General features: G+C 32.6%; 3 protein-coding genes across 4 annotated transcripts; 2 read left to right on the top strand and 1 right to left on the bottom strand.

The window, feature by feature from the left end:
- The first annotated feature begins 495 nt into the window (after nt 1–495).
- On the top strand, nt 496–3,113 carry LOC118030679 (protein NONRESPONDING TO OXYLIPINS 2, mitochondrial). 2 transcript variants are annotated; one of them, XM_035034883.2, is made up of 3 exons: nt 496–765; nt 988–1,106; nt 2,879–3,113. In XM_035034883.2, the coding sequence occupies exons 1-3, from the start codon at nt 635–637 to the stop codon at nt 2,902–2,904; spliced, it is 276 nt and encodes a 91-aa protein (XP_034890774.1). In that variant the 5' UTR covers nt 496–634; the 3' UTR covers nt 2,905–3,113. The 2 variants fall into 2 exon arrangements, with proteins under 2 accessions (XP_034890774.1, XP_034890773.1); XM_035034882.2 differs by having other exon boundaries at nt 988–1,168.
- Nucleotides 3,114–8,459: 5,346 nt separating this feature from the next.
- Nucleotides 8,460–10,149, bottom strand: LOC118030678 (GATA transcription factor 12). Its single transcript, XM_035034881.2, has 2 exons — nt 9,533–10,149; nt 8,460–9,393 (listed from the first exon to the last, which is right to left on the bottom strand). Exons 1-2 carry the CDS (start codon nt 9,893–9,895, stop codon nt 8,635–8,637), a joined length of 1,122 nt encoding a protein of 373 aa, XP_034890772.1. The 5' UTR covers nt 9,896–10,149; the 3' UTR covers nt 8,460–8,634.
- Nucleotides 10,150–18,681: 8,532 nt separating this feature from the next.
- On the top strand, nt 18,682–22,327 carry LOC118030677 (uncharacterized). The gene is made up of 10 exons (XM_035034880.2): nt 18,682–19,015; nt 19,135–19,179; nt 19,296–19,352; nt 19,924–19,993; nt 20,334–20,375; nt 20,501–20,574; nt 21,207–21,277; nt 21,430–21,515; nt 21,615–21,724; nt 22,102–22,327. Exons 1-10 carry the CDS (start codon nt 18,887–18,889, stop codon nt 22,159–22,161), a joined length of 744 nt encoding a protein of 247 aa, XP_034890771.1. The 5' UTR covers nt 18,682–18,886; the 3' UTR covers nt 22,162–22,327.
- Nucleotides 22,328–23,240: the final 913 nt, after the last annotated feature.

The following is a 23,240-nucleotide window of genomic DNA, read 5'->3' as shown; positions in this document are numbered from 1 at the left end:
TTTAGCAAACACAATTGAATAAATATCCCGGCTTGCAAGATTAAATATTTTAATTTATATTTGTTTCTTAATTTTTTTATTTTTACTTCTAGCTACCGTTTATGTTTTTTTTATTTAGCTAGTAACATACATAGTTTTCGATTTATTTAACTATATATATGTATAAAATTTTTAATTTAAAAAAATATTATGACCCATAATGAAGTGTAGGTCAAATATCTAGTAATGATCTAGTGTTTGTTGCTGCAGTTAAAATAAAATTGTTTTTGTTTTTTAATTTTGAGAAAAAAAGGCAAATTTCAGATTACTCTAAAATCACAATATTTTTTTCTATAAAATGCATTAATTTGGTTATAAATGATTTGTGGCAAAAAAAAAAAAAAAGGAGACTGAAAGACTGAAAGGCGACTCAATGACACCTGGTCATAAAAAAAAATTCAATATTTTCCTTAGAAAAATCACATTATTTTCTTGTGAATGCTAAATATGTGAAACGACATGGTTCTCGCTCCTCAGACACAAAGAGACTGAAAAGAAAACTAAACCCCCACTTTAAACCCCAAAACTGAAATCCCTATTGAATTTCCAAAAACCCTAAACCCAAGTACTCGCAACATTTCTTGTCTTCTAAAAAATGGCGTCTCGCTACAGGTCTCTCTCCAAACCAACTTTCTCTCTTCTCAAATCCACCACCAACAAACCCGCCCTTCAACCCAAATCCACACCTTCTCTTCTCCCTGCTCGCCCTTCCCTCACATTTTCAAGGTAAGCAATCCCTTTAAAAACACCTTTCCAATTTTGTTCAAGAAGTTCAAATCTTGACTATTGTGCCTTGCAATTTAGGTCTTTTTCTCAAATGGATTTTCTTTAAATCAGCAAGATTTTAAAACTGACTGTTGGGGATTGCAATTTAGGTTATTTTCTGAAATGGGCTCTCTTTAAATTTGTAAATTTCTTAAATTGTGACAGCTGGGTTTTGAATTTCAGGCCAGTTCCTCAATTGGGTGCTATTCAATCTCTGCTTCCATTTCACTCGGCTGTCTCTTCAGCTAGGCTCACGTCATGCCTTAGCATTGATTCAAGGAGCTCACGGTCGTTGTCTCAGGGTATGCTCTGCAGTGCGAACCCTGGAGTTTGATATTCTCCGAATGTTTTAGTTTTAGTTTCTGTAAGCAACTTTTTTACTCTACAATTAGTTCATGTCTCTATTTTGAATAGGGTTGCCTGGTTTTGTTTGTTTGTTTATCTTATTTTCATTTCTTTTAAAATGTTATTTGGCTTCTGGATTTTGTTATTAACCATACCATTCCAAAGCGAAAAACTCAATAAATGCTATTTCTCTAGTGTGTCAACTGGTAACTCTGTACAATTGGTTGTTTGTAGCTCATCAACCGGGTACATTTTGTGGAGGTTTTTTTTTTTTTGAATTGAGGTTTCCAATTTCATGCAGTAAATGTTACCTCTTGCTGATCTCATGAAAATTTGAAGATCAAATTTTTTTTGTCATAGCAAAGAAATTTCCCAACATGCGGTAATTCTACGTGATACATTTTGTGAGCATCATTTTTCCATGTCCTTGTAACTCCCCTTTCTTTCTGTGCTGTATATGTAAAGTCCTCGGACAGTGTATGCTTGTGATGTTTTGGTGTTAGAGGTTTTCATTAGGCACAACAATATAAGCAAGTTCACCAACAGTACGAGGCATTTGTTGTGGGATAGGGTCATAGGGTTGTTTCTTTAACCTCCCTGTGGAGCAAAGCATCCCTGCTGTTGTTATTGCTGAATAAGATTGCAATTCCAATTCCCTTTTCTACTTTTTCTTTCTTCTTTGTCTTATATCTTTCTTGCTGTATCTATTTATGCTTCCCTTGAATTATATTTCCTCTTTTATCCCCTAAAAAAATTCCCCAAGTGTGTAGCCTGAAAGCATTCTATAGTGTACTTTCCTGTCATTTTTTTCCTTGTGAAAAGATTAAATATTTCTTGGTGAAACATGAAAGTAAATAGCCATTTGGAATGTCAAGGCCAAAAAGGTTGACAGATTGTGCTTCTTTTCTGAGATAATTTCCTGTCATTTTTCTCTCTCAATGATTTTAGATAGGATTGATATTTTTGTGTTATTTTTGGAGTTTAACTTTCCTTAGAAACTGTGAAATGATTGCGAGTCTCCATGATTAGTGGCAGAGGTACAAAGAACCAGTAACTTTATATTAGGGTCAAAACAAACCATAGGTGTGGTACCTAGATTTTGAGCTATAAGTGTTCCAAGACTGTATTACTAGTTGTCACTATAAGAAGCTTTACATTTCTGTAAAATAGAAATATTGGCATTTTATTTTTAATTTGGAGAATCCAGCGTATTGAAGCTTTATCTAGCTTTCTCTTCATATGCTATTTCAAGTATTTCGGTGAAGGTTTAAATTTTAAGTGTTTTTTGTTAAAATAATCAGCACCACCACTGAGCCTTGAGCTTGATATTACACTTGAAATTCAAAATTTCCAACCCATGTGCATTCTTAGCTCAAAAGGATTTGTTCAACTGTTCAGCCCACGTGTCTCTGGTAATTAGCTATTTCTTTTAGCTCATTGTTAATTATATGTTTACTATTTAGGCATGCTATTCTTCGCATTTTCTAAAAAGTCTTGGTCAATGAAGGATATTATAATGTTGCACAGGTGTGAATTGTCCTGTCCTATGGAATGCAACTACCTCACTCTTTCCATGTTTATTATGATGAATGACTGCATTATAGAATGTTTCTTTGTTAATTGTTGTATGTTGAATGAATTCCATGAGGTTGTTCAACTCACCAATTCTTTAATTAATGTTTGCCAGTGCTTGCTAATGCTAATAGGTTTGCTTTGCCATTTTATTCAGAACTAGGTCTCAGTGTGCCTCGATAAGGATATGAGTTGCAAGAAGATAATAGCTGATGGATTGAAGTCATTGCTTCTTCTGGCTATTTCCTTTTCAATGTCTAAACACTCAATCTGAAAGGGTCATAGGTGCAAGATTTGGAAATTTTTGTTGGATTTCATATATCTTCTCATGGATTGAAGCGCTAATTTGATGCGGTTGTTATATTTAAGGAATAAAATTATATTGCCATTTACTCGTGTCTTAATTTGCTCACTTCCTAATTGTTGATCGTTTTTTCACGAGCATTTCTAGTATTGACCATTTAAATTGCGATCTGTTTCATGCGCTCTTTATATATATATATATATATATATATATATCCTCCTCTCTATTTGACGGGAAATTGCGTGACCTTATTGAGTTCCGACTTCCAATTTCCAACCTGTTATTGTACTTGTTCTAGCTATCATGGCGAAGGGAAACCCATGCATGAATAGTCTGAAAATCATACAGTTACTTGGGTGAGTATGTCACTAGCAATCCTACCAAGTTCTCAGAGATCCCCTATTCTTATTAATATATTAAGCAACGTGAAATGCACGTGAGAAAGTGGGGAGGTTGATGAGATAATGTCCTAATGTCTCCCATTTCTTTGAAAATAGCCTTGGCCCTGCTGCTCATGTCTCCCTGATATTAAGACACTTGCATGTGGAGCTTTAGCTGGACCTTTCTCTTCCTCACGAAGTCCTTTGTATCTGCTCTTTCCTTTCCTGTTCACTCTCACATGCATGCTACAGAACCATACTTTTATGCGTGCTGCATAACCTTCCCATATGAGAGATTGTTCTCCAAAGTTTTTCATCAAAGCATAGAACTAAATTTCCAAATTCATTCGCATTCTCAGTGAGGGCTATTTATCTCTCCAGAGTTTCTACCTCTCATATGAGGAAACTCCATATCTGAATAATCTTCATTCAAGCATGGTTATTCCTTCACGAATGAATTCTGCTATGACTTGATGAGCACAAATGATGAAAACCACCAAGGATTCGTGATGTTTGCACAAATTGGTGAGTTGTTGATTCACATGTTAGGGCAACTGAGGAGTACTATATCATGTTAAAAGGCATGCCAGGTCATTGTCAAAAATTGTTATACAAAGGAGACAGACACTTTAACAATGAACATGAAAATAACCCGCATGCATGGTAGCCCGTCTATTCAAAGGTTCTGATGTGGAACCTTTCTTGATTGTCATTTAAGAGTGTGAAGATGCTTTTCATTCCTTTGAGTAACTTCGAAGACATTTGAAACTTACTTTTTTCATTAACATAGTACTTATCAAACACATCTAGCTAGCTAATAAATCAAGCTTCTCAACTTCTTTTAAGAGAATAATTGGAGTCTTAGCTCAGGTATTAAACGGGTTTCTTCCCGCATTATTACCCTACTGAATTATAAGTTTTTAGATAGCGTTATTATTTGTTTTTTATTTGTAAATACATCAAAAATATTTTTTTTTTTTTTTATTTTTAATACATTAAAACTATTGAAAAGCACTAAAAAAACATTAATTTAATTTATTTTTTTCATGCAAAATACTTTTAAAAAATATCTAAAAATAAAAACTATATAATCCCAAACTAGTTTCTCAAACCAAACACATTTTTGTCCAACAATATTAACCAAACACAACTTTAGTCTCCCATAACTGAGATATACCATGTAGGGGGGGAAAACTCATCTTAAGAGAAGTTTGATCCCGCATCAAAATCATTTGTGGATTTTTGGTTCTTTATTCAAATTTAATAACATCGTTACATTAATGGCGACTAAATAATATATTCAAGAACGTAAATTAGAAATTTTGCAGCAATACTCTGCTATGACAGACTTTTTACAATATTATCATTTCTTTTCTCTCACCCGGATGGAATAAGAATCAGCATCCTCACATGAGAATGCTCAGAAGCCTTGATTAAAATACAACTTCATTCTTATTATTAAACAACAAGATTATCTGTGATGAACGGCGTTTATTCATTAAAAACATTACTAAACCTGCTCCACCTGCTAAATAATCATGCATTTGTTATCCATGAAGCACCCTCCTCTGCAAAGTGCACGTGCTTTCTGTAAGGGAACATCTCATATTAAAACACCATGAAATAGGCTGTCCCTGCAGCGAAGTATATAGCATTACAAAGCTTTATGTGTTGTCGTTGAGCCTTGGACCATCAATTTACTTAAATGGAAGACAAGCGTAGCAGTGCTGGATTTGAAGAGTAATAAACGCATGTAAATTGTACTTGATATGATCCGTTAAGTTTCTATACATGTAATCAAATAAAATTAATTCCAAGCTTTAACAGTCAAGGCTTCCTCTTACAACAATCTGATAACCTTTTATTGCAAGGCAACCCAATAAAGATGGTAATTTATACATATAATTAGCAGCTTTTAGAATAAAACTGGCTGTGAGGATGCACAGAGTGGTCTCTGTGTGTTTGGATTTGTGAAGGCATCATAAACTACTGACTACAGCATGTGAGCACCGCAAACATTGCTTCCCTTGAAACAGTAATATATTAGTCTTTTCCCAATTTTAATTTCGTTCTTTGGAAAACAAGACAAATTGTTCATTAAAAGAAGTAAACTAAAGTGGAAATGGTAGCTAGCGAAGTGAAACAATTAATTTTACTAATAGTTATCTGATCGAAGACAGCATATCATCTTAGCAACAGCTCTATGGATCAGTGCTGCCTAGGATCGTGCATATAATATATACTGGAGCCTCGTCAACTAATTTCACTAACCCCTTAATATACCCTCTTTTTTCTCTGTATTTCTTGGCATCGTATGTAGCTTTATTCTTTGCAATATCACAATCTTCATTCACATGTACAATATTTGTTCTTGTGAATAGCATCCTGTACCAAAGCATAGTTACAGAAAACTCGAGGAATTCTCAGAAAAAAATTATTACTTTGATTTTTTTTTTTCCTTCTTGGAATAAGAATCCCTCTTTCCTCCATAACCCAAATCTGATCCAGCTACTATCAAACAAGTTAGTCGCTTGCACGTTCAGGATAATCCAGTGAACCATTAATTAGAGAGACAGTTCAAACTCTGGAAGTGGGGGCAAACCATGGCGGGCTCACCTTCAAAAGAAGATGTAATAAAGCTAGCTTCTTCTAGCTAGGATTATAAAAGTCAAACAAAACGTTATGGTGCTAGAAAATGAGGTTTTTGATGACGCTGCTAAATGAATGGGTCCTGAAAGGTGCGTACTGGTGGTTTTAAATTTCTCGAAGTTCTAAGTTGTGGAAACTCACGCAAAAAAATATTAATAAATCGCCAACTGGATTTCAAGTTTCCAAAAACGGTGTGAAAAATCTGTTAACGAATCTGCCTTGCTTTCTAACATTCTCTGGAATTGGCTAATCCCCAACCCACTGGCTGTACCGAACTAGATTTTTCACTGAAATTCATGTTCAATTTATTGATAGTAATAATATTGATGGGATATAACGATTGGATAAATAATTACGTTATTTTTTAAAATATTTTATATTTAAAAATATATTAAAATAATATTTTTTTTTTTATTTTAAAAAATTATTTTTAAAATAAAAGTATTAAAATATTTAAAAACACCCAAAAAATATTAATTTAAAAAAATAAAAAAATTTAATTTTTTTTAAAAAACACTTTTACAACACAAAAATAAATAAGAATTGGATTTTTTTAGTTAAATTATACTAGATATTGACTTAACAAAACACAGTTAATTATTAATTGATTAAACCCTCTTGAATTAAAAATCATGTCAATATCAAGAAACTTATTTTTAAAACAAAAAATATCATTTTAGTAAAAATAATTAATTCAAGTTAACATTATGATCCGTGAATTAACTCTTTATCCTCGTAACTAAGGTCCTATCTTAAATCAGTTATCGATAATTCTCACAACTATCACATACACTCGCTTGACGAATTTTACTTGATTTCATCCCAAGATTGCACAAACTCGACATTATTCATGCTTGCTTACATGCATATATCTCTTGATTCGCTTTTTTTTTTTCAAGAGACATGGAAATATATATATAAAAATTAGGATAATAAAAAAAAAGTATTAGATTCTGTTTAACAATGTGGTTGTTGTTGTTTTTCAATTTGTTTTTATTTAAAAATATATTAAAATAATATTTTTTTTATTTTTTAAAATTAATACGTCAAAATAATCTAAAAACATAATATATATATATATATATTAATATCAAATAAAAAATAAAATTTTTTATAAATTTTTTTAAAATATTTTTAGAATATAAAAATAAACATAGGCTACATTAAAATTTCAAAGTAAAAAGGCTAGGTTGGAGACCTACCACCTAGAGAGATGTTAAGATGTCAATAAAAAGTGAAAAGGTCAAATGATAACTGGAGTTGTCACATGGTTTGCAAGTTTTCTTAAACAGCACACAAATTTGAGTTTCTTTTAGCCCATTCAGCTTCAATCGCAAACCTTACCTTACCTTACCTTACCTCGCCCCACTTCTCCACTCTTTATTCGACGGGTTCATATGATAAAGTTGCACATACATGGTTGAAACATCTAGGCACGAGTTACTTTAATGGTGGTTGCGGTGGTTGCGGTGGTGGTTGCCGTTGTATCGTAAAACATGAAATGTCACGCCAGGTTGATCGCAGAGTGGAGGAGCCTTTCCGGGGGTCAGCATCTCTCTTGTCTTTGGGATGCTCACTTGCCCCATGGAGGAAGGAGATGTCAAAAGATGTACTTGCTCAAGAATTTCTTGCATTAAAGGGTTGAAAAAAATGAGGTAGCTATAGCTAGCTAGCTCCTAAACGACAAATTACCAACAAAGAGAACATCCATGTCAAGGAGGTCATAATCTCAGAAAAAATTGTTCGAGAGAAGACGATCAATTGCTTCATATGACATGCCATTGTAACAACCTGATTTACCTTTCTTTAAGGGAACAATTAAGGATGTTCACGTTCACCACGCAATGTGGCACCATTTATGGGAGTCCATATCTTGAATAATTAATTAAAAAAAAAACATTTGAATTTACGAACACTCCATTCTTTCATTGTTTGCTTTTACATACTCACTCTTTCTTCTTCTTCTTCTTCTTTTGAAGGGCTTCAGGTTAATTATTCTGTCCTGACTTAGTGTAAGCGTGGTGATTAATTATCAATTAATTGTAAGGAGCAAGTCAAAGCAAGAACACATTAATGACTAAATTGAATACCCTTATAGTGGTAATCTCTTCTTCTTCTTCTTCTTCTTCTTTATTTTTTCATATGGAAGGAAAAATTCGAGTCCAAGACTTATGATTTTTTAAAAAAAAATGAAAAGGGGATGATTGAGGAAAAATGGGTTTTTTAGATGGAATAAGAATTGGATAATTAGAAATTTTAACAGGAAATTCTCTTATAATGAATTGGAATTATAACGATGGATAAAAAGGAAAAATCTAAGGAACGATCGAGTTTAATTAAAAAAGAAATTACTTGAATTATGGAAAAATTGAGTTTCCAAAGAGTTTTGTCAATTTTAGCAAAGAAAAGAAAAACTCCAACAAAATATAATTAACTAAAGAAATTGAAGGGAAAAAAAAAAAGAGTTAGGGAAAATTAGCCCCTACCACATAAGAAAAAAAAATAACGAAATTCACTAATGGATTTCGCCACTAATTAAACTCTCAAGACCCCACCTGATCATAAACTGCGCCCCTACTGCTAGATCATCTGCCTAAAATCGGGTCCCACATGTTGGTGAATCAAGTAATCGTCACCACCGTTGGATACATCAAACACCATATTCTGATGGTGATGAAGATATTGCTGGTGCTGGTGCTGGTGCTGAGCCCTTACCATCTCCTTCTGTCGCCTTAGCTCAAGCACCTTACGGTGCGAATTTGAGTGTTTCGTAAGCATAAACGTTGGGCTAGCTGCAGGCCGGTACTCAGGTACGAGCCGCCCCGATTTGTACCTTACACCACACGCATTGCAAAGGGTCTTAGGCCCCATGGGTCCAGTCCGCCACTGCGGCGTCTTATCCGTCGCACAATGCAGGCACTTGCGACCATCACCACCTTCAACACCACCGTCTCTTCTCTTCAGCCCCGCCGCACCCTTAATTGTCTTTTTCCCAGAATTGGGATGCTGGGTCGAGCCAGGGATAATCTCAGGCTCGGATGATGAAGTCGTAGGCGAGAGTACGAGAAGCCGTGAGGCCCAATTGCCTGGTGCTGCCCGAGACCGTTTGCTCCGAGCCTTAGCTGGGACTGCCATTTCAGGATTGAACATTGTGTTGTTGTTACACATATTGGAGACATTGCCATTGTTATTGTCATCAGTTTGGAAGTGTCGAGTCTCGGATGATTCGTCAGGCCGAGCTTTCATGCCGGAAATAAGCTGAAGCCTTTGCAAGTCTTCGCTGGAAAAGGATTCCTCCACAAAATTCGACAGCCATTCTAGCTCCGCTAAATCATCATACTGAACATAAGAATAGAAACCATAATTAGCAAATTAATGGGATTCTTTTACCCTCCTCTTGCACAATTCCTTCAATAAAACAAAAGGGAAGAAGAAAAAAGGAGAGTCAATGTCGTCATGCATGAAAGTAAGGAATTACCGGCACGCAAAGCTCGCTGCCAAGATGAACGTCATGATGAGAGAAATTATTGGTGTAGTGGGACCCAATATCGCCGTTAAAGCCTGAGGGCTCACAGCCCGAGAAAGAGGAGGAATTGCAGCTATCAACGAAAGTCACAGTGGAGGAGTCCGTGGAGTTGGTGGTGGGAGTGACGATATTGTTATTACTAGGGTCAGTTACCATGGCATCCTCGTCTTCATTGGAGAAGTCCAAAAGGTCTTCAACAATGAAATGGTCACCACCACCAATGGACTTATTAGAGTCCAGAGAGTGGTGCTTTTCATTACTTGTGAATTGCGAGCTGCAAAACCCAGTTGTCCCATACAATTCCGGTGCTTCCATGGTCTAATATTCTGGCTCTTCCTTTGTCGTTTAAGACAGATTAAAGAGGGTCAGGAATTAAGGTTAAGAGCTAGAGTGTTGTAGTTGTGCAAGGGAGATGGAAACGTTAATTTGTGTTGTGTAGAGAGAGAGAGAGAGAGTTGTTGTTGTGGTGGTTTTTGATGAGAGAGAGAGGGTTTATTTGCGTTTGAAGGGGACAGCTAAAATGGAGGACTGGGGATTTTGACGAGGACAAAATCAAAGATTTTGGTTGCGGAGGAGGGGAGGAAAAAGTGAAAAATAAGTGGTAATAAAAAATTATAAAGAAAAAGACTTTAATTTAGTTAAAGGAAAATCTTCCATGAATTTACTTTAGTGTCCTTTTGCTTTTTGATACCTTTATTTCTAGTTAATTTACCAGTTGTCTCCCTTTTAATTTTGCAAATTAAACCCCTATTCAAAGTATACAGAGTTTAAAAACAAACTCACTACCGTACAGCTCATCAACGATTATTAGTTATTTTAGCGCTATATAATATTTAAAGATTGATTGTGAGGATTATTAAATATTTATGGAAAATTACTCTTAGAAATTCAGACAAATAATCATGCATGTAAAATCCCAATGTTGCATTTTCGAACAAGAAATACTCATGATTGAATTTTAAAATAAATAAAAAAGCTTATATAAATTGATTTATTGATTTTGTGGTGGAGAGAAAAAGTCAATCTTACCCATTGCATGGCCCACGTAAGATGATGATGCTGATATCAACCGCACGTGCATAGGGATGATGATCAAGTAGTGGTACGCTACTAGTACAACACTTATCACAAGGCATACCGCAATGAATCATCATGCACCGTTGCTTAGAATACCAGCTAACTACTGCCACGACAATTATGTCAAACACCTCAAAGGGTATCACTGTAAAGTATTAAAACGATAGATGGTGTAAACTGGTGGTTAAGAAATTAAATAATTACAATTAGAGTTATTTAGTGTTAAGAGTGTTAATTATTGTTTTTTAAAAATATTTTTTATTAAAAAAATATACTAATATATATTTTTTATCAGCATATAAAAATAATCTAGAAACATAAAAAGTTAATTTTAAAAAAAAAATTAAAATTTTCATAAAACATTATTTGAAATATAATTCCAAATAACGTCTCTGTTTATGTTTGGTGTTGTGTTCCAATTATACTTTTTAAAAATATTTTTTATTTAAAAATTTATTAAAATATTTTTTTTATTTTTACATCAAGTCATCAAAAATTTATTTAAAAAATATTAAAAAATTATTAATTTAATATTTTTTACAAGATAAACAAATTTTTAAAACAAACTAAAAAATAGATGAAAATTCAGTACCATACGGTCATTAACCAAGTGTTTCAAATTCCACCGCTTAAGAACCAATCAGCAGGTTTATCGCTTAAGCTTGAGCAGCAGCCTCCAAGTTTACCATTTTTAATTCAAACCCCGTTTCTAAGCACAGTGATTACAGCTAAACTTGTTGAGGATGGGATCGTTATGGTTATTTTTTAAAATAATTTTTATTTAAAAATATGTTAATAATAATTTTTTTATTTTTTAAAAATTATTTTTTATATAGTACATTCAAAATAATTTGAAAATATCAAAAATATATTAATTTAAAATAAAATAAAATTTAAATTTTTTTCAAAAATATTTTTTAAACACATAATAAACACTCTCAAGCCAAATCGGTTTTCAAGTACTCCGAGAGTTTTTTTATTTTTAAAGTTTTTTAAATTAATATTTTTTTATTTTTAGATAATTTTAATATATTGGTATTAAAAATAATTTTAAAATAAAAAAAATATTATTTTAAAAAATATTTACAACCACAATTTAAAATATCCTATAAAACTGTAGGAGGACTTCGAGCGAGTCTATAGCTAATAGACATGGGTTTGCATTATAACGTTGTAATTTCATTTTGCACGCGTTCTTAATTTGTTACTTTGTTGTCTAAACATAACTAAAAACGTTGCTATTTATTAGAAAGTTTCTAGAACAGAAAAAGGGTAAAATTGAGACCCGTCGTTATGGGTAGATCATGTAAGATTTTGTCTAACGTAATTTGACCCCCTTTTCTTCCTCGGAAAATTACATGGATTTTCATGTATTAGTGATATATTAAATATTCCTATTTTTTTAAAGAATAAATTGTATATGTAATGATTCAAGTTCTTGGATTTTTTTTAAAGAAAATTTCGTTAATTAATAAAAAGAAAAAGACATATCTTTGATTTTTTACTTGTGAAAAAAAAAAAGAGTTATCGGTGCCTTTTCTTTTGAGTATTCCTCTATTGATAATGTAAAGTAAAATTCTTTCTTTTTATTGTTCAGCTTCGTTATAACCTCTCATTTACTTGTTAAACTAAATTATATTTTATTGCTTTGAATTTTTTAAATTACAGTCTAGTCCAAATAAATCAAACTGATTTGAAGATTATCTCAATCGAACTTGTATAAAATATTATCAAATTAATTCTAATATTTTTTTCTGTTTTTATTGATAACTATATTATTTCACTAGAAAAACTAAAATAATATCAAAATTCTTGATTCAGACATTGAATTTTGTCTAATAATTGTGTTTTTTGTTTTAATTTGATTAGTTTTTTATGATGGTTAGATTCATTATTTTATATATATATATATATATATATATATATATAAACGAGGTTTTTTACTGGCTGTTTATTAATCTGCAGGTTGGAAATTCTATTAACAGTAGATATGACACGACTGAAGCCTAATATGTCGTTTTTCAAACCATTAATTGCTCCCATCTCTAGGGTTATCCCCATTAGGGAGGTATGCAGAGCCTTCAAGTAGAAACTTTTTTAATGACCATAGAATTATTCATTTGGACTTTGAAATATATATTATAACCTCATTAATGTAAATATGAACTTTTGTAGAATTTATTTGATAGCCTTGTGAAAACAAATTGAAAAAAAAAGGGCCTCCTGAAAGCAAAACACACTGATGAAGGCTGCTTTTGTACCACGTGGCAAACATCGAGGGGTGTGGGCAAGATAATAGTGGATGTCACCAATCCCAATAGGAGCTGCTTCTAACTATGGATAAGGTTTACAGCTCCCATTTAATGCTATATATGTTGAAATATTTTTCTTTTTATATTTATATTTTTACTTTTTTATGCTTGGATTTAAAGGAAAGCCTGAAAAAGAGAGAGAGAACCAGGGCCGTTGCTTGGCGTGGAGGGTTTCATGTATCAGAGATTTTTATTTTTATTTTTTCTCATTTACTTTCATCTTTTTTTAAAAAAAAAAAGCTTGGGTGAAGTATATTACTGTATTTTAAGTATTTATTGCATGTATTGGGTCCAACATGCACGTGATAGAGGTAGAGGGAGGTGTCAGGAACCATGTGAGTGCTTGGCTCCTGTCAAAACTCAAAAGCCAAAACTGACGGTGGTCAATGACACGTGTCCGTCATCCGCTGTATCTTCTCTTTGTTTTGATGGATGCTTCGACCATGCCCATGCAAGGTTCTTTTAATAGTTTTACGGTAACGTGATTGCACGTGCCGGACGGTCACGTGAGTTGAGGGTAATACTCGTGTGTTGCTTCCTTCTTGTCACCTGTCACGTGGGAAGGGGTGGGTCTTCGTAATTTGATTTTCACTAGGATAATTTAAGCATGCATAATCATAATTATTTGAATGAAAAAATTCCATTCCTCCAATCATGTTTTTTAAATTTAATATATACATTAGTGTTTCATTAATATTTCAAGACAGAATAATTGAAAACAAAAGGGATATATTTATTATGGTTTTTGCTTTATAGAAATTTACTCGAAAATTATTCTAAAACATATTTATTTTATGTTCATATATATCTCTATTAATCCAATTAAATATGTTTTTTTTTTTTCTGTTTAACCATCTTGCTACGAAACATTAACCAAATGCAATCTATTTTGATTAGGAAAGCATTTATTTAAGCTTTAATTAATTGGAAAATCACTTCATTCAACAACGTGCATGTGTATATAATATATACAAACAGATGCGGCCGCACCATGTTATATAGAGCGGATTATCTAGGGAGATGCTTGGTTTAGTTGGACTTTATTCAAAATTATAAGTTGGCTATGATAAATTAAATCAAGTTATTCAGCAGCTAGTACAGTTGTACATAATCTTTCTAATTATATATATATATATATATATATTTTTTACAGCTGGAGCTAGGCTCGCTAAGTTTAAAACTAGCTATACATCTAGCTCATTACTTCACAATTGTACATCCGTCCGATGGAGTTGCTCTTCCATTAATCTTATAATAAAATGTTTTACCTAGAGATAAAATCAGAACAAAAACTTCTTAATTTTAAATAACAGTTTTAAAAAACAACAAATTAATGAAATGATGAAGAAAAGGGGAGGGGGTAGAGAAATCAAGGACCTAATTTGTTGTGCAAGCAAGGAACATATATATTTGAAATCTGTCAAGCCTCCATAGGCACGGTTGTGGTGGATAATCATGGAAGGGAGAGAGCCTAGGTAAGGGTGAAAATCTGAGAAAAGTTGTGTGATCACTTGCATTATTAATCGCAAATTCCCACCTTTCTAAAGTTTCCAAGTAAAGTGCCATGGCAGCTCGATGAGCACCACTATTAGGCCACAATCTTTATCAATACGTCACTTTCTCTAATACCAAGTAATAATTAACAATAATTAAACTTAGAGAATCTAATTTTGCTCTCTGCATTACCCATAAAAAAGAATGATGGTTTCTTGCAGGATTTCTCTCTTTATCACGTAAGAAAGAAGAAAAGGGAATATTGGGCTAATTAAATTTCAACAACACCCGCCACAAATTCATACTCGTAAAAAAATAAATTGTTTCGTACTTTTTTGAGCAGATAAAATTGTTATGTGCTTGTGGCCGTGGAGATTGTAGCGCAATTGGTATATATATCTTTTACTTTAAAATAATAATTTAATTACATATCAAGAACTTAGGGGAATTAATTAAAAACAAGTCTAGGACCTGAAAAAGGAGTACTGATGGTTTCTTGTGGAGTTTCTCTCTTTATGGCATGAAAAAAAAAAGGTGGAAAGGAAATAGAATTATTTACAAAATTCCACAAGTAATAATTATCATATTAACATTTCACATAATAAAATCATTATTTGTGGAAATTAACCTTATCCTTCGCAAACCAAAGGGTTTTTTTCTGGCATGCTGACCTGACTTTTCCAAATCGAAAATAAAACTTGACATGGGAGTAATTTAAAATACAAGTGAAGTCATAAAATGTTGTACGCTAAGCTAATTCACATACTTTTTTATCCATGGAAGCAACCTCAATTCTCCCTCTCCTCAAAAGCCAATAGTTCTATATGGGTTTCAACCGTTTTTATCAAAGGCAGCCCGATTATTATTAGTAATATAATCTCAAAGGTTTATTCTTTATAATTAGCTAGGAAGAAATTCAAGACTGAAACTTATGAAAAGAACATGGTTTCTATGTTATATCAGTTTAAAAACATTCAGAATTTTATTTTAAAATTGTTTTTAAATATATTTATTTCATGTCTTTTTAATTAGAAAAATTAAAACATTAATATTAATATTTAATAAGTTTTTTATATATATATAATATATATCATCCCTAATTTATATAAGTTATTTAAGGTAAAGTGAATAATATCTTAACAACCAAAAAATAATAAGTGTAAAGAAATATTGAAAGAGGGAAGTTGATCTCATGATGGTACCTTCTAGTTGAAATTTTTTTTTTTTCCCCTTTCCTTCTAATCGCTCTTCCATGATGTTTTCCATAAGCCATGAACGAGTATTCGCATAAGGGCTTGCTTTAGAACCAAAAGCTCGGTCAAATGTTGAGGAAGTGGGTCCGGGATAGCCCGACAGACTTCTATTTCAAGCCCACGCGCTTTTCTTTTTCGCTTTTAGCGAGCCACAGTTTTATTGAAGGAAAAGCCACCGTGTACCAACCTAGTCACCGCATTTTCTAGATTATTGTAATTGATTTTCAGCTCAATTGAAGCTATTGTTCAGTTGCTTATAAGCAGAATCGTTAAACCCGGTCTATCCCAGAAGATCAACCCAGTGACCCGTTGATTTAGAACATGATTTAAGTTGGGTTTCGTGTTAAATCGAGAAAGAGTCAAGCTAGTCAAACTTGGTCCACCTGACAACTTAACCCACAACCCAGTCAAACATTAAGTGAGTCCTAGTTCAATTTTTTTAAAAAAATAAAATTGTTTTCATTTATTTTTTTTTAATTAAAATAATAATGTCTTCAATTAACTGATTGACCTGTCAAACTTGTAAGTTAAGGGCATTTATCAGGTTTTATACTCTAGAGTAGAAGTAGCATAATGTATCCTCTACTTTTTTTTGTATGAAATTTTGATAGTAATTATAGTTTAAAGTGTTTTTTTATTTAAAAATATATTAAAATAAATTTTATTTTATTTTTTTAAAATATATTTTTAATATCAATATATTAAAATGATTTAAAAATATAAAAAAAATAATTTTAAATAAAAAAAATCAAAATTTAAGGAAATGCACCGCCTTCATCCTTTGGGTAACCTTCCTGTTCAATCGAATTCGAGGAGGAATAGATACAGTTGGGCTTCAGTGGAAGGATTTTGAGTCAAAATTGGCATTGGGTGAAGTAGGTCTACTGTTTCACGTTGGGCCATTTTACTTTTTCTTCGACGATCTGGACCAAATCGACAGATTTAGCAAGGATGCATTCGATATTGAATTGTTTTTTTATTGGAAAGATAGGGATTAATTCATGTTTATGTATTGATTATTTGAATTAGGTAGTGTGTTCCTGTATTGAGTTAATTTTATTTTAACACATATATTGAATTAATTGAATATTTCTGTACATGAGAACCCTTTTATATTTTTCACTGCAAATGCTTTATGAAACAATTATATAATAGACACTTTTCCTCTAATTTGATCATCTCAATATATATATATATATATATATATAATATATTTGTATTTTTATATATATATATATATACAGCTCTTCATCCGGGTATCCTTACATCTTTTTTAAAAAATAAGACCAATCCTATTTGAGGTTCGTGGTTACCCCGTCTAATAAGCGTGTTTCTTGACAATCAAACTTCTCACATATTTTTAAAGAATGAGACCAGTCCTATTCAAGGTTCGTGATTGCCCCGTCCAATAAGTGTGTTTCTTGATAATCGAACTTGGTATTCTGATATCTTTTTGAAGAATGAGACCACTCCTATTCCAAGTTCGTGGTTGCCCCGTCCAATAAGTGCGTTTCTTGATAATCAAACTTGTATTCCTTATCTTTATAGAAATATAACAGTGCTTTAACCATTAAACCAACACTTTATATATATATATATATATGAATGCTTCATGAAATAAATATATAAGAAGCATAATTTAGTTGATTCATAGTCTTTAAACTAACAAATCAATATATACAATCCTTATTAGGGTTCCTAGAATTTTATAATAGTGTACTAGTTAAATTATGTGTCATTTAGATCCTTATTATTTTTCAATTATGTCATTTTTTTAATAAAATTATTAAATCACATATTATGTGATTTATAGTATTTTTCTTAGAAATTGAGAACAATCAAAAATTTGAATTGGATGAATGAAGCATCTTGTAAGAGATTAGACTTCCTATTATTAAGCTTGGATTACATGGTTAACCTATTTGCAATAAAGCTCTTACTAAACTAAATTTTTATTATTTTAAAACTAAATATCCTATATTGTTCTTGTTTAAAAAAATTAACTTGCCGCTTATACACCAAATCAAATTAGGCTAAATTAACTATCTAATTTCTTTTTATAAAAAATTAATATATTCTATATTTTAATAGAAATTAGAATTGGCAGTTTTCTTACCCCCACCCGATAATAACTTATATAATTAAAGCATTAAAGTATCCCTATTTCTAATTATTACTAGTTTATAAGCCTCATTTAATTACGGGTTGTATGAAAAAAATTAAACCTAACAAAAAAATATTTTAACTATAAAGAATAATTTAGCATTATCATTAAGAGTATGTATATTTATGTTAGTGCATGCACTACACAAAAAGCATAAAATACATGCTTTTAATGTGGTTTACCATGTTAATAAATAGACCACTTGAAATCTCTAAAACTGACTTTTTTATTTAGTTTATATTTAAAATTAAATTGTGTGGAAATTAATTAAATATAATTTAGTCGATTTAGCCACTTCAAAAATAACCTGCTTGACTAGTAATTTTTTTTTTAAAACACCCCTTGATTTTTATTTTTTTTATCTAACTCGAGTTTAAAATTAAATCAAATGAGAGCTTTTTTAACGTGATTCAATCAACTTTAGTCAATTTAAAAACAACTTAATTGATTAGTAATAAAAGTTTGAGGATGAAATTAATAGAATAAAAAATTTTATAGCTTAACTCCTTATTTAATTTGGATTTAAAATTAAAAAAAATATACTGATCAGTTAATTTTGACAATTAAAAAACAATCAAGAAAACCATTAAAAATCTAGATTTAATTGAGAAAAAAATAAAATTGAAATGAAAAGGAAAGGAAAAAGGGAAATGAAAATGAAAAAAAATGAAAAAGAAGAAAAAATGAATTTTGATGTAATTTGTTTTTGCAGTAAAGGAAGGAGCAAGATATAAATAAAAGAGTTAAAAAAAATAAAAACAAGCATTTATATTTTATAAAATGTAATGAAATTGAACAATAATAAAATTAACCCAGATTTTCATAACTCTCTTACAACACAATAGCAGGTGAAGGTGGTGCTGCCAACAACAATTAATCCTCTGCTTCTCGTTGGATCTTCAATTAATCCAATCACCGGCACCCTTCCTCTCTGTCCCAATACAGTACAAGGGAGACAACAAAGCTTTTGATCTGCTGATAAAAGAAATAGAATCGAAGAGTAGTGATGAATCCAAATCCGCTATCGGAGCCATATTACCTCCTCCATTTCCTCACTTTCTTCTCTTACCTCATCACTCGCACCTCCGCCACCTCTCTCCTCTCTCCTCACCTCGTTCACCGCCTCTTTTATCGAGTACTCTACACCATCTCCCTACCCCTCTCCTATTAATTTTTTTTTTTTACTATATTGCAGCTTTAGGCTTAGTGAAATTAACTGTTTTTATTTATTTATTTATTTATTTGTGTGTGTAGGAGATTCAAGCGGTTTTGGCGTTTGCCTTGTTAGCTACCTATAAGGTAATCGAATGAAATTACTTCTCATTTTTATTATTATCAATATTTTTTTTCAAGTAAAAAGATCTTGTGATTTGGTTGCCTAAATTCTAGGTTTTTTTAATTTTGTGCAACAACAGATTGTGAGAGATGAAACATGGGAAGCTTTTATCTCCAATATGCTATTTTTCGCTAAGGTTATCTCTCCTCTTAGTCGGCAATTTTACCAACTTCAAGCTATGAAATTAATGTTTATTTTTGTTGATTAGCAAACATGATTGCAATGGTGCATGCTTATTTAATATGGGAAATCACACTTGTTAAATGCGCTTGTGTCGTTGGAATGTCGAGTTTTCATTGATTGTGCAAAGGGAATCTGCACAGTTGTTAACCAGTTGACAGTTGTTTTGATTGATGTCATTGTAAACGATGTATGCTTGGCATATCGAAGTCTTTGTTGGGTTAGTTCTATAATGCCTTTTCTGAATTGCAATTGTCGCCCCATTCTGCAATTGTGACTGAGGAGACCCTTTATCTGATAAAAATGTACCTATAATTTAGCTGCACTTGACTGAATATGGGTTGCATCCTGTCGAATACAACCAGATATGATAAAATTATGATATTGATATCCAGCTTTGGAAAAGGCATGGCTTAGGCTGAGTCACTGTAGACTTGTACTATGTTATGGTCTGCTTTGTTTCTTATTGCTCTCCTCTGGGTTACTTCTCATTCTGTTCTGGCTTGAATTACGTGCTATTTTTTCAGATTTTTCTCGTTGCCATTTCTTTGATAATGGATTACCATTTGGCTCTCTGGTACATGGTGGTGTTTTCAGGTTTGTTTCTTTTTCTATATTATGACATCTGTTAGGAGAGTTTTACTGGAAAGTAGAAGATGTGGGTTTATGAATTATATTGTCCTGGTAATATGATTTTCTTTCTTATGTTTAAATGTCATGCTTTTGGCTTTCTAGTCCTACCAAGTAAATTTTGTCTAGAAACCTTAAAAGTATATCCCTCTTGATTGCTTTCGTTTACTTCTTCCATGAAGATACTTATTCAATCTTGGTAGAAAAGGATGCCAAAATTGAATATCTTACAACTAAATGTGTAGATATTGACTTCAATGATTTTGCGGTGAAAAAATAACTTTTCTTGTACTTTACTCATTTGCAGTGATATATCTTGTAACACAACCACCTGCTTTTGAAGGACTAGGTATGGACTGAATTTTGATTGCCCTCATTGATCCCATGCATTTCATGGAGTACAGACAGGACTTGCTATGTTAGGATCTCAGACTGCTTTTCTATTTTTTTTTCTTTATCTGATTTTATTTCCAGGCACGTCAAGTAAACTAACACCACTGCAGTTAGAGACCTTGCTGACAGAAGGGAACACATCAAGATTCTGGTTGGTTAGTTCTCACACTTTCTCAGAATTTTAATCTTAAAAAATGTCCAGTATGCTGACTTCCTTCAGGGCAATATATGCAAATGTTTAGCATCTCACTTTTCATGAAAGTTTAACATGTTGAGCATTGGAACGTGTGCATTATTTCATGAATCGAAGTCGTTGAGCATTAAAAGAGATGCTCCTTGAACCAGTTTTAGTTTAAGGAGAACAATCTAGGATCTCATCTCATCCATGATGACTAATTTGTTGAATGAGCTGCAGCTCTATATTCTTCTTTGGATATTAAAACCACATCAGGGAGGCGGAAATCGGTTATAAATTACAAATTTTATTGACTAAAGACATTCTGGCTTATGTCTGTTCTTGCCAACATGACAGTTCACCAATGCACATCCCTTTATTACAACTTTCACCTTTTTTCTCTCCTTTACTTTCTATTGGCTGCACTACGGGTTAACTTGCCTTAGATGAAGCTGAGAAAGCTTTCCATGGAGATTAATATGTATCATTTCTCACAAATATTGAACTTGCCTATTTAAGACTTGTGCGAAACAATGATTTTTTCCTGTAGCGATTTTGGTGATTTTTTGGATTCCTGCATTTTGGATTATGGGAAAACCTTGCTTCTGGCAGGTAGAATTCCGCGCTTTGTGCTCCTCTGCTTGCATACATGTTAGTCGGTGCTTTCCAGAGCTCTCAATTACGTAAGTTTCCCATATTCAGTTACCATTGTTTCTTGGATATTTGGAGAGCAGAAGAGAAGTTTCCTTTGTTTTTCATTTTATCACTCATGTCATCTATCAATTGCGTGTGCATGCGTGCATGTCTGTTTCATGCTCTTGTGTTCCTATAACAGATACTCGAACAGGAACTTATCATTTGGAATAGTTGATCTTGGACTCTTCCCAAATGCTGCAGAAAAATTTGGAATATCTCTAAGTGGTAAATAATATGGTTATAAGCCATCCTAGGTGATTTTTCCAATTCTTCTGTTTAATTGTTCTCGAGGATGCCAGTCCTGAAAGGGTGGCCTTGATGTAGGTGGCATGGACCAACTTCCTACGTATATTTTGTTTGAGAATGCAACTGAGGTTACACGCTTTCCAGAGTGGGATTATGAAGCAAAAGCTTCTCATCCTCCTGTAACTAAGGTATTCCTGTCAACATAAATTTCTTAGTTTTCTTTTATGTTGAATTATTTTCTATTCTATTGGCAAGCATCCTTTCATCTATGTTAACCTTGAGCCAGCCTTGTGAAAGAATACATTTAGTTAATTCTTGTAGAATGCTTTGGTTTTTCAACCTAGGATTAAGCATTTGATTTCAAATATCTTGTTGCACGAGTCTCATATGCTTGATGATAAGATGGATAAATCACATTAGTTTCTTGCTCTTACTAATAATTTTACATCGTACATGGACTGACTTCGAGTGATGCTGCATATGTTGCTCATTGTGAATGTATTTTGTGCAATGTGAATTGAATATCTAATAATTTCTGTTCATTCCTGGGCTATCTACTTTGCAGAGAGTTCTTTCACGACATTTTGAACTTGATCGGCACCTTCTGGGATATGTAAAATCCTGAGCTATTTACTTGTCAATTTACAAGCTCCAATTCGTCAGTCATTTCAGAATACATCAGGGGGTTAAAAATTATCTTGATCACTTTGCTGTACCTTTTGACAAAGAAAATTGACCAGGAATGTGTAAAGCTGTCAATTTACACAATTTAACACGGTTTTTACGCTGTTTACTCTCTCTTGATATAGTGTCATTTAACCCTACAAGAGGTTTATGAAGAAAGACTTAAAAGCATATTTTTTAAAATCCAGAAGAAGCCCGGGTCATCGGTAGGCTAGGAGAGTTAGCATTTTTTTTAAATGATTAAAATGATGATGTTTTGATTATTATTATTTTTTCTGTAAGGTGTTTTACCAGATCAATCCTTCCTATGCTTGGTCGGGTTATAGGTTGATTTATCAGGTCGGATCAAAAGTGAATGGGCCTAGGCTCATCATCATTTTGACATGTTTCCCATTCATTTATAAACCCAGCGCTGTATGTAACCATTAGTAAATGAGACTCTCTCCCTTCTCGCGCATCATGAGCTATTTTTTTAGCCTGATCGTTAGAGCTTGCAAACCTAACTCGATGATTCTGGTTTTAATCTTATTAGAATGGGATTTGCGGTTTTTATCAAGATGTGACAAAGCTACCCAGCCCATTCAGCTGATCCTAAATAGAAAATACTTCTTGCTCGTTCGTCCAAGCCACCACTCGTCATGAAACAGTTTCTGCAGAATGTTTATATTTCGATGAACAAGTTTTAAACCGTCAAAAGTATATCCAACTATTGAATTCATCCCAAGTATTTTGCATGATTAACGATCCGAATTCTTCCACTAAAGATCCAATATTTTGTAAGAAATTTGTGATGGGCCTCGATATGGTTTTTATTCTAAAGATTAGTGAGTTTTCATTGTGTTTAACAGGCCCTCTGCCCGAAGCCAACAAGTAGGGCGTGACCATGGAGAGGTCTCTGGCAGGGCTGAGCTAGGTTTAGTGGATTGGGAAACTTGATTTTTTGGGCTAATAAACTGCACCATTATCAACTCATGGAGCAAACCATCGGTACACCCAACAAACCTCTCAACTAGGTCACGG

Source organism: Populus alba, chromosome 6 (assembly GCF_005239225.2).
Source record: "Populus alba chromosome 6, ASM523922v2, whole genome shotgun sequence".
Taxonomy (NCBI): domain Eukaryota; kingdom Viridiplantae; phylum Streptophyta; class Magnoliopsida; order Malpighiales; family Salicaceae; genus Populus; species Populus alba.
This window is presented reverse-complemented; position numbering and strand designations above follow the sequence as displayed.